This window comes from Bos grunniens, chromosome 16 (assembly GCF_055505025.1).
Source record: "Bos grunniens cultivar Pamir isolate PY7600 chromosome 16, Bosgru_T2T1.0, whole genome shotgun sequence".
Classification (NCBI taxonomy): Eukaryota; Metazoa; Chordata; class Mammalia; order Artiodactyla; family Bovidae; genus Bos; species Bos grunniens.
The window spans coordinates 13,305,814-13,317,446 of record NC_141180.1 but is presented as its reverse complement, the minus strand read 5'-3'; the positions used below and the strand labels follow the sequence as shown (position 1 = coordinate 13,317,446).

The window sequence follows — 11,633 nt, the reverse complement described above, 5'->3', positions numbered from 1 at the left end:
ATAGATCACTAAGTCTCATAGGATAAGATAAGTTTAGATCTATCCATTGTGGAATAGGAAATCATCAGAAGATTTCCTTGGAGGAAAAGCTATGACCAACCTAGACAGAATATTATAAAGCAGAGACATTACTTTGCCAACAAAGGTCCGTCTGATCAAAGCTATGGTTTTTCCAGTGGTCATGTATGGATGTGAGAGTTGGACTATAAAGAAAGCTGAGCACCGAAGAATTGATGTTTTGAACTGTGGTGTTGGAGAAGGCTCTTGAGAGTACCTTGGACTGCAAGGAGATCCAACCAGTCCATCCTAAAGGAAATCAGTCCTGGGTGTTCATTGGAAGGACTGATGCTGAAGGTGAAACTTTAATACTTTGGCCACCTGATGCGAATAGCTGACTCATTGGAAAAGACCCTGATGCTGGGAAAGATTGAAGGCGGGAGGAGAAGGAGATGACAGAGAATGAGATGGTTGGATGGCATCACTGACTCAATGGACATGAGTTTGAGTAAACTCTGGGAGGTGGTGGTGCACAGGGAAGCCTGGCGTGCTGCAGTCCATGGGGTCACAGAGTCAGACATGACTGAGTGACTGAACTGAACTGAACTGAGAAGATTTCAAACAAGCGAAGGGGCATGATATGATTTATGTCTGAAAATGATCACTCTCATTGCTATGACAGTGATTTGGAATGAGGCAAGAATAGAGAACACCAATTAAGAGATTATTACATCGATAAAGTTGATTGCCATGGAGTTGGATGGAAAGTGACAGATTTAAGATTTGTGTGCAGGAATATAGACAAAAGATTTGCTGCTGGACTGGCTATGAGTGTGAAGGAAAGAGATGCTTTTGCTTGAAAACTAGGCAATAGTGGTGTCTTTAATATTGAATGATTATTATTTGGAGTATGTGGTGCTGAAAGGGCAGAGATATAAAACAAGCCACTAAATATATGAATTTGAGTTGTTAATTGACAGAGGTTGGTTCTAGAAACAAATCTGAGAGTGATTAGTTAGTGGTTCAGTTTATAAACTTGGACAGGATTAACCTGGAAGAGTACAGATAAAGAAGAGAAAGAGGAATCAGGACACCTTAATTCCTAGTGATGATGAGGGTTTCCCAGGTGGGTCAGAGGTAAAGAATCCGCCAGCCAATGCAGGAGATGCAGGTTCAACCCCTGGTCAGGAAGGTCCCTTGGAGGAGGAAATGGCAACCCACTCCAATATTGTTTCCTGGGAAATCCCATGGACAGAGGAGCCTGGAGGGCTACAGTCCATGGGGTTGCAAAGAATCAGACACAACTGAGTGACTGAGCACACACACACACAACACACAATGTATGAAGAGCTTTAAAAATAAACAACCCAATAGTAACTCTGTATGGAAGGGGAGAAAGATGAGGAGAGGATAAAACCATGAAGCCAATAAAAAAAAAAATCTTACAGTAAAGATGCTATAGACATTTGTGTTGAATGCTACTGAGAAGTCAAATAATCTGTTTATGGCTGAACTTAAGTTGTGTCAGTTACATACAATGGAGAGTAGACCAAGAAATGAGGGAATGCGTCTCAAGATGGACAATGGCATCTGAGTTAGATGCATAAGGAAGGAAATGAGGAGATAGGAGGTGATGAGGTTTGGTGAATCAATAGGTTCAGTGAAGCTGAAGATAGATGCTAGAGCATGAATACTAACACATGGGAGCTGCAAGCGTTGGTAGTAAAAGATGATTGAAATGAAGATTTTGGAAATGGTACAGTAATTAATGATGAGATCAAAGTCTGTATGATCATAGGAAATATGGAAGAAGGCAACACTAAAATAGAAGATAAGAGACCCCAGGCAGGATGTTAAACATGCAGTCCACGTGGATATTGAAATTACCAAGATGTCAAGAGTAGCAAATGACAGAGCCAATGAACCTGGTATCAATGATTCACCCAACTGAACTTAATCTCTCCTTCTTTCAACTTTCTTTTAAATTCTGTTCCTCCTTAGCAGCTTTGCCTTATTCTTTGCCTTTTGTGTACTTTTTCCCCTACTTCTTTGGAAGGAATGATGCTAAAGCTGAAACTCCAGTACTTTGGCCACCTCATGCGAAGAGTTGACGCATTGGAAAAGACTCTGATGCTGGGAGGGATTGGAGGCAGGAGGAGAAGGGGACGACAGAGGATGAGATGGCTGGATGGCATCACTGACTCGATGGATGTGAGTCTGAGTGAACTCCGGGAGATGGTGATGGACAGGGAGGCCTGGCGTGCTGTGATACATGGGATCGCAAAGAGTCGGACACAACTGAGCGACTGAACTGAACTAAACTGAAGATTAGGCAATGAAAATAAGTTTGTTGCTATCTCTCTTCTATAGGACAAAGCACCCATTTCTAATACAGTGTTTCCATGTATGAGAGATTATAATAGTGACCTTAAGACCTCTATATGATGGAGGGCAGAACAATGTCACTAAAGGCCAGTCCGGTTTGGAAGAGATAGGAGAATAATGCTTTAGAGAAATCATCTCATGACAAAGATATACAGAAACAGTCAAAATTTATTTTAGAAGAGGTTTTCAATTTTTAAATAATACAAAAATAAACAGCTATTTGTTTCAACACTTACAGTTTACATAAATTAATTTAATCATAGTCTGAGGCACCAAAACACTCATATATTCCAAATTCCCAGATTCATTCAGATATTTAACAAATCAGTTTTTTTAAAAAATCAATGAAGGTAACAGTTTTTTTAATACAAGCTCTTCTACTATTGACTCTTTATTAACCATAAATCATTTAAACATAAAATCCTGAAAATTCCCCTGAGTTATTTCTCTTTAATGAAATTTCATTTTTCTCCCTTTGCCTAACAGGCATACCTGTTCAATTATTTACATAAATACTGATTTTCAGTGCATGATTTAAAAATATTAAGACCCACAGTGCTTTGTAAAGAATGTTTCTCCAGAAGTTAGGGGTGAATGAATTAATGAAACATCCACAAGTCCTTCAAAAACGTACACACTGTCAGTGTCAGCACATCCAGGGTAACGAGACAACGTTCTCTGTGGGCTGGTGAGTAGGTAAGCCTTAAAGGCGAATTCCAACTTTCCATCTCAGTATACCAGAGTTGGATTCCTCACATGTTTTCACAAATCTTAATCCAAACACTAATGTTATAGTAATAATTTGGAGAGGTAATCCCACAAGATACACTGATTCTGACATAATGCCAACAAAGAACATCATGTAGCCTTAAACCCAGTTTATAATAGTCATCCTAAGAAGACATAATAGCTCTCAATAAATTAATATACAGTACCAGAAAATGTCAACTGACAATGAGATGTGGAAAAGAAGCATTGTCTCCCTGGGAACTATTCAGCAATTATTTGCTTTTAAATGAGGAAAGACATTAATCAGAATAGGAATACGTTCTTGGTGTCGAGAACCCCCTAGAGCTTTAAGGTATTGGGCTCTTAATCAGGTTATAGTTTATTTGTAAAGTTCTTTGCCTTTCACTTAAAATGAATGTATACCTTTTTGTAAAGGCCTTTTGTAGTAGTTTTGAGCTGAGGATTTCCTGAAAACTTGCATAAGTTCAGGTAAGAAAGTACAGGCAGAGTCCAAAAAAACACACTCAGACCTTAAAACCAGGAAAACAAAATAGTCGAAGTAAACTGATCTGAAAATGGCTAAAAGGAGACTGTAAAAGGACCAGTGAGTAGACAGCTGTTTCTCAGGCATCATAGGAGACACCCTGGAAATATGATAGTGTCGAAATGTGCAGCATTTTGTCATCTTGCAACAGCACTTACATGTTCAAACTTAGCTTTTGTTCTTATTATAAGTTGAAATTCAAGTAAAAAATGTCATACTCATTTCCCATTGGATTGTACAGAAGAATGAAAACTGCTTTCCCCTTTAACTCGAAGAAACTTCGACATCTTTAAAATCAACATGAAAATCTTCACAAGCATGACCCCCTTTTTCTCCTTAACAGAAGATGTTAAGTAACACAAGGAGTTTCATATAAATATTAAATAATTAAGTTAAAAGAAACAGTTCATATAAATAAATAAATATGATCGCTAGGCTTCTACAGTTCGGTTGAACGTTCCTTTAGTAGGACTGTGGGGTTGATATCATCTAGTCCAGAGTGGGAAGAGCTTGCATTAATGGTGACCGTTTTGGTGAGGTGCGTATCTTGAACACTGAATGAGGTAAAGGGACAGCCTTTCACGTTACTGCAGATGAGAGACTGAATTGAGGCAGTGTTGATGATTTTAAAACCTACTTCTCCACCGAAAGTGCTAGGCTTCCAGTACTCGGGAGAGCATATAGGATTACCCATAAGTCCTTTCAGGGAGAATGGTGCTCCAGCTTCTACCATGGTCTCCCCAAAGATGGCGTCTGGACGGGGCTTCTCTACCAGAAGGGCGGGATAAAACTCCATGGCATCTATGTCTCCATAGAGCGCTTCTAACTCTGCAGCCATTTCCTTCTCTCCTGTGAGGGTGACAAGGACAAAGATACAACCAATGTCAAACTTTTGACAAAATGAAGAGTTTTACCCCTTCGCTCAATTTGCTTTCAATTTCTGTGTTGTTTCCATTTGCCCCTTGACTCTTTGAAGGAGTTTAGAAACCGTTTCCCACCTGTAAGTTCCTCAAATGATTCATAGGGCTTCAGCAGAAAACGTTTGCGATACTCATTAAAAGACTGGTATTTCATCTCTCTGCTCTGGTCAATTGAAGCCTTTGATACTTTCTCTACTGCGACTGGAAGATTCCTACCGCCAGCGACCTGTGGAATATGAATTAAATTGTAGAACACATTAATTGAGTTTTAGGCATATGTAAGATTTTTTTTTGTTTTCTTTTTTTGGCCATGCTAAGTGGCCTGTGGGATTTTAGTTCCCTGACCAGGGACTGAACCCAGCCCCTCAGCAGTGAGAGCAAGAAATTCTAACCACTGCACCACCAGGGAATTCCCAAGATTTCTATTTTAAAAACATCCCTTGAGTGCCAAGTAGGTAAACTGAAGCTACCAGTGGAGACCTAAACTATAAGTTTGGAATATTTATAGATTATTTTTATGATTTAGATTATAATGGTAAAATTATATTATAATCAAGATCATATAATATTAAATATATATATTACACAGCCTTCTTATTTCAAGGAAAGATTACTAGCAATAATTAATCTTTCAGTAAGTTTAAGAAAAATCTTTCCTGCAGCAGACATTCTAGTTACCAACCAGTCCTTTGTTTTATTTTATTTTTCACTAATAATGCTTACCCTGCCAGCCCTTTGCCTGGTGAATGATTCAACAAACTGAGTGAGACCATGTTCCAGTAAGACAGAGTTGTTATAGATAAACTGCTGATAGTTGTACTCCTGACCATCAATCTGAAAGACGTCAGGCAGAAGGGGATGCCAGTGGTACAGCGTGTTAAACTCAGCAGCAATACGGTTCTGGTACTGGAACTGTTGGTTGAAAAGCAGCTCTGGGTCAAACTTCAGTTTGAAGTGATAGCCACTCAAGTGCTGTACGTAGTCTTCAATCACAATCTTAATAGTTTCTCCTACAGGCACAAAATAAAAAATTGAAAACATGAATTCTTTCTGCTCACAAATGTTCAAGCAACTGAAATGCAACTGGTCATTTGGCATTCCTATCTAGATTTTCTTTTCCTCCATTGAGAGGTAGGTGTCTGAGCAATCCAGCTGAAGGACTGAATGAATATGGAGCAGGTGATTGTACATGCATGACACTCCCCCAGAATTATATTCCTCCCAAGCAAAGGAAACAAGTTAGTTTTCTTTGAGGAAGAGGATTTTCTTTAAGTGATTTGCTCTTCTTGCTTACCTATCAGGATTAGCCTGCTTGTCTGGAACAACTGCTCATCGCCCCATTCTGGATGCTCTTGTTTAAGCACATCACACACTCTGTTGTGTTCCCGCAGCCAAATGGTGGCATACATCATCAGACCAGGCACCAGACCAAAGACTTCCTGGCCCACAGCAAACTTCAAGTGTTCAGGAATATGAGGCGGGTAGATCATTTCGACCTGAGTATCTTTGACTGTGGGAGGATACATCTCTCCATTAATCATCTAAAAAAGTATCAGTAAGAAGAGGTAAGAAACAAATTTTCATCATTAGAGATTTGGAACATAGGTGGGTGGTGAGTGGTAATGAATTCTTAATATTTAAATGGAACAAACCTGATATTTCATTTTTCCATCCTTGAAAAGGCGCAGCTTATGCTGTCTCTCTAAAGATTCACCATAAATGTGACTTAAGTCCACCTAGAAGATTATGGAAAATTTTTGATTTGCTACTGAAGTTGTTCTTATGTAAAATGTCTAGGATGTATTTATTACTAGATAATGTGATGATGTAGTTTGCTTTAAAATTTTCAGTAACACATTTTTTTTCACAGCCACAAAATAATAAATTAACTTGCTTATCCACTAAAAATAACCCCATAGCTTATAAATCTAAATGTCTCCTATTAGTGTCTCATATGGAGCCTGTATAAGAAATTTTCACTCTAATTATATGATATTTCTTTTAAAAAGCAGCAGAAAATGTTTTGATATAAAATACTTATTCATTGAAGCTATGTCACTGAAACCCAAGAGATAATAATGCTGCAAAAATCTCACCTTATAATATTTAAGGCAGCATAATCAAGGTAACAAATTTTTTTGAAGACAACTTTTTTGCAGATCCAATATTTTAAACTAAAAACATGAGTCAAACTACAAATAGTAATCTGTATATATGTATGTAAGTATGTGTTATGTATTTTTTTATTCAACCAGTGAGATAAAATGGAAACTCCATTAAGGTTTTTACACATAGAACTTGATTTGCTACAAATTCTCATTTAACTCTGTCTCACCCCATGGTTCTTTCCCTTAGTGAAAGCTGGTCCTCGTTCAAAATCTGTCTTGAAAAATTGATGGGTGAAGTGCTGGGCAAAGAATGCAAACATCAGATTTGTGCCCTGGGGATCAGGAATGAACTTTCTTCTTAGAAGTACTTTTTTCACAACTTCTTTCGAATCAGGAAGCTCTTTCCTCCCTATAAAAAATGAGAAAGCCAAAATAAGAACCCATCTATATATTTAAGGAAGCGGAGAGTGAACTGTCAATTTACTAGGGTCTTTTTCACTTACAGGAAAAATACAACTTTGAACAGGATCATATTAATGGAAGTTCTAAGATATAGGGGAACAGCCTCTTACTGAATAATCTACTTTAACTAGTATCAATTCAGTTTTAATGAAAGAATTTGAGAACATATGACATTATACCAAAATGTCTGGGCTTCCCTGGTGGCTCAGATGATAAAGAATCTGCCTGCAAAGCAGAAGACCCAGATTCGATACCTAGGTTAGGAAGATACTCTAGAGAAAAGAATGGCAACCTACTCAAGTACTCTTGCCTGGAGAATTCCATGGACATAGAAGCCTGGCTATCCACAGTCCACGGGGTCGCAAAGAATCAGACACAATTGAGTGACTAACATTTTCACTTTTTCATACCAAAATGCCTATTTCCTTCCATGGAATAGTTTACATGGACTCACAATTTCAAAAAATATCCAGAGATATACATAAGAAGGGAAAAAATGGTTTTATTAACAAATAATCATAGTTTGGGATCAAAATTTCTAGGTATCAATCCAATCCCAGTTACAGTTAATATAACTCTGTCTCCTCTCACTCACCTTTCACACCCATGGGTGTTGGGCAGTCATCAGGCACAGGAGGAAGAGCTCTGGTATAATAAGACAGGTTAGAAAAGGCTTCCCAGCTTTTATAGCTGTAGTGCACATTATAAGTTGGCGGACTCTCAATCAAATGTGATCTCGCTGAAATTTTAGAGGAAAAAAAATGTTATTTGTTCCCATCCACAAGGCAAATCAATGCTCACTTTTATTGTATAATGTACAAAGTGGCACTAGAATAAATTTAATTTAATTAATACAAAGATACTCTATTTTAAAGCAATCATACTTTAAAGCCTGCTACTGGTGCTCAAAAAAGAGGAAAGAATGATGCATTAAAAGGCATCTTTGATAAAGTATATATTCTTTACAGAAGATGTTTTGGTCTAGCCATTTTCATTTTTTTCAAATAACCATCCACTTATTGTTCAAGAGGCCCATGAGCAAAACGTCTGTGCTTGACACTCACATTAGAAATAAAAGTTACTTTCTTGCCGACCCCAATCCAAATTATTCATTTATTTTAATGGGTGCAATTCTGTGCCCCATGGCCATTCAATAAACAACTGGACCAGGCATCTTTCACAAACTGTGGAGAACAGTGAAGGTCAGCAGAAGCATGCAGTATTTTAAGTAGAATTCTGCCTGTGAGACAGAACTTTAGAAACTTCAAGGGATTCAGATGTCAATATTTTTGGCCATTAAGATAGTAGGCAAACTAAAATGGTATATTTAAACATGTTTTGAATTAAGTTTTAAAATCTAAAATTTGTAAAGTACATTTCTCTTTGAGGCAGCTGAGAACACTAGAAAGTGATGTGTACTTACACGTCAACACATATCTCATAATCATATTTCGCAGGAAGGAGATCTTATTGACAATGTTCCAGACTCCTTTGAAGTGGGTAAGTATGTAGTGCACTGTGTTGGGAGTGGGTTTCAGGAGTAATTTTATTCTTGTCAGAAATTCGGCTGCAATGAGAAGAAAAAGAAATGAACGGGACACATTATAAGCACAATTCTGTAAAATGATAACTGTATATACCCCATTCCAAATGAGGGCACTCAACAACAAACTTACGTGTGGTACAGTTTTCACCGTAGAATCCTGTTCGGGTACAGTCACATTTATACTGGTCAAATCCTACACTCATACATACACCTCGATTCTGGCATGGATGGGAACAGCAAGGGTTTGCTACAAAAACAGTACAGACAGTGAATGAATAATTTTTCAGTGTCAATCTTAAGCATTTAATTGCTTTACTTACTATGAGTCAACTTCACAATAAAAAATTCAAGAAATATACAGGTAGTCATGGGAAAACTTTTTTTTTCCCCCCGACTTGCCTCACAGAATGGTTATAATGTAGAAATACCAACTTCCTTTTCTAAATAAAGGTAACAGAATATTCCACCAGGGAAATCATGTTGCTAAATTTTTCTTAGAAACTTTAGATGCTCAAATTAGCCTTTAGAAGAGGCTCAAAGTAGGACTTTCAAAACTAAAGTGAATAGATCAAGTATTTTAATCAAACTTTGGGTTTTTTTTTTTTTTTCCTACTTCTTTCTTCTCTGTCATAAAGCTGGATAAAGATCTGGAGGAAGAACCTTCTAAGTTGAGAGGAAAACAAGTGCAAAGGCCCTGAGGCATGCCTGACAGCAGGAGAGGGAGAGCTGGAAGCTAAGTTCAGAAAAGGTGAAGGCAGATCCTTCGGGTTTTATGGGAATTTGGGTTTTATTCTACGTGTCAGGAGAGATCATTGAATGATTTACAGTATTAAGGTGGCGTGACTTAATTTACATTAAAAAAAACGACAAAAACCAACTATAAAGAAATTTGCAAAATAAAAACAGCTTGCTTTTAAGCTATTCTGTTTATCTTAAAAAAACAATCTGGTATTCCCTGGGACGGGAAAGCACTAACTAGGGAAATTGTATAATACAATTATTTTCATTCAATAGCAGTTAGGTGCTATACAAAAGCACCTCACATATATTGATCAGATCTTCTTGTGACAACCTGCAAATTAGTATCCCCGTTCCTATTTAGCAGATGAGAAAAGATGGGTGCAATAACTGGCCCATGAAGATCAGAGCTGAGGGCAAAGCGGGGCTATCCGTCCGGACTCGGCCTCTGAATTCTGGGGGTATTTATAATACCTGGAGTTCCCGGGAGAAGTCTGAGCAGAAACTCAGCCCGGGTGGACGGAGCCGCGGAATCCCGGGCACAGGCGCCAGGAACTCACTCACCTGCACCGCTGAGCGCCACGGCAGCGCAGAGCAGCAGGGCCCGGGCGAGCATCTCGGCTGCGGGCGGGGCGCGGGGCCGGCGGAGGCGTGGAGGTGCGCGGATCGGAGCTGCGGGGCCGGAGGAGGCGCTGTGCGGAGTTCCGGGGCGTCCTCTGACGTTCACTGCGAGTCCTTTGACAACTGGAAGCTAACGGAGAGGACCTTCCTTTTATGCGTGAAATAGCCCACGTGACGGCATGACTGTTTCTTTCCGCCTTTCCTTCCCCCCTTCCAAAACTTTTCCCCCTCTTTCTACTTAAACAATTGCGCAAGACCTGGGTTGGGGTAGGATTTCTTTCTTTTTTTTTAGCTACGCAAACTAGAAAATCGGAAACTTGGGGAGTCGCGCTTGGCTTCCCTACGGTGGGTGCAAAGAGGATCGCCCCCTTCCGGTTCCGACCTTCCAGCGCCCCTCGGCCGGTTTCTCCGCCGCTGGCGCCGGGCTTCGCGCCAGATTCCTTTCCTTCTGTCGCGGTTGGGACCGAGGCTTCCGAGAGGGGGTCCGAGGTAGATTTTCTGGGTGAGGGCGTGGGTGGGGAGGGCGGCCTCCTGGCTTGCTTCCTCTCCCGGAATTGATCAGGGGGCTGGGACGTTCCGGAGCGCAGGGAATTCCCTCGCGCGCCCCCGCCCCCGTCCCCCCACGTCTGGTCCCTCGGCTTTTGGGGGCCGAGGAAGTCACAGTCTGGAGAGACTGGGGAGAATCGGGCCAAGAAAGGCTGACATGTTTTACTCATGTCATGTATTTCAGATGTGTCCTGGTTTCAGTGACTACTCTTAACCTCGTGTAGATGTACGCACATCCATTAATTTTTAATTTTTTATTAATACTTTAATATTTTTTATTAATACTTTAATTTTTTTATTTTTTTACTTGACCGAATGAACTGTAATAGCTGTAGTCAGTGTATACGTACCTGTAGGTTCTTTTTCTAGCTAAGTTGTTTTCAACATAAAAAATACTGTTCTTGCCACCACCCCGACGTTGCTTCTTGGAGAGAGGAAATAAAGGTAAATTCCTTCCCTCAAAACTGACCCTGAGCACTTACCCTGTAAATAGTCAGTCTGAGATTGAGGGGTCACCGCTGTAACCTGTCCTCCCATGAACAAGTGAAGCGGAGGTGACCGGGATGTTTAAGGATGCTCACCGTCCAAAAGATCTGCTTTATGGCGTTTGTTTCTCTGCTGCAGTGATTTTCACTGTTTTGGTCGCCAGCTCTTCACAGGAGATACCAACTGAAGGAAGTAGATTTTTAAAGCTTGGTTTGTGTGTGTGTTTTCTGCCTACTTCTCTAGGATAATGAGTTGTGACAAAGGATTAAAGTACAACATTACACTCACTTTTCAGTTGTCTGGGTTTATTAGGGCCAGTTTTCTAGGCTCATTTTGGAAGGTAATTTGATGAGGAATTCGGATGGAATGGATATGAAGGAAGGGTGATTTTGACAATTTTCAATTTCATCATCTTTTGCATTTGTTTGATTCTGTCTTGTGGTCTGGAGGGGTGTGTGAAGGTGAAATGCCACCCCCCTCCCCCACCCCCCAAAAAAGAGAAAAGAAAAAAGTAGCAGCATTGTAGAGCCCTTTAAAAAAAGACAATCATC

General features: G+C 39.7%; 1 protein-coding gene across 1 annotated transcript; it reads right to left on the bottom strand.

The window, feature by feature from the left end:
• Positions 1-2,532: 2,532 nt before the first annotated feature.
• Positions 2,533-10,418, bottom strand: PTGS2 (prostaglandin-endoperoxide synthase 2). The gene is made up of 10 exons (XM_086343324.1): positions 9,994-10,418; positions 8,822-8,938; positions 8,569-8,712; positions 7,741-7,884; positions 6,911-7,092; positions 6,228-6,311; positions 5,870-6,116; positions 5,299-5,585; positions 4,654-4,801; positions 2,533-4,504 (listed from the first exon to the last, which is right to left on the bottom strand). Exons 1-10 carry the CDS (start codon positions 10,043-10,045, stop codon positions 4,095-4,097), a joined length of 1,815 nt encoding a protein of 604 aa, XP_086199450.1. The 5' UTR covers positions 10,046-10,418; the 3' UTR covers positions 2,533-4,094.
• Between the last annotated feature and the right edge of the window lie 1,215 nt (positions 10,419-11,633).

Coding starts and splice junctions, on each gene's coding strand:
- PTGS2 (XM_086343324.1), bottom strand. CDS start 10,045: ATGCTCGCCCGGGCCCTGCTGCTCTGCGCTGCCGTGGCGCTCAGCGGT. Junction 7,885..8,568: donor TATGAGATATGTGTTGACGT/GTAAGTACACAT, acceptor CTAAAATTTCAG/CGAGATCACATTTGATTGAG. Junction 7,093..7,740: donor AACACCCATGGGTGTGAAAG/GTGAGTGAGAGG, acceptor CATTTTTTATAG/GGAGGAAAGAGCTTCCTGAT.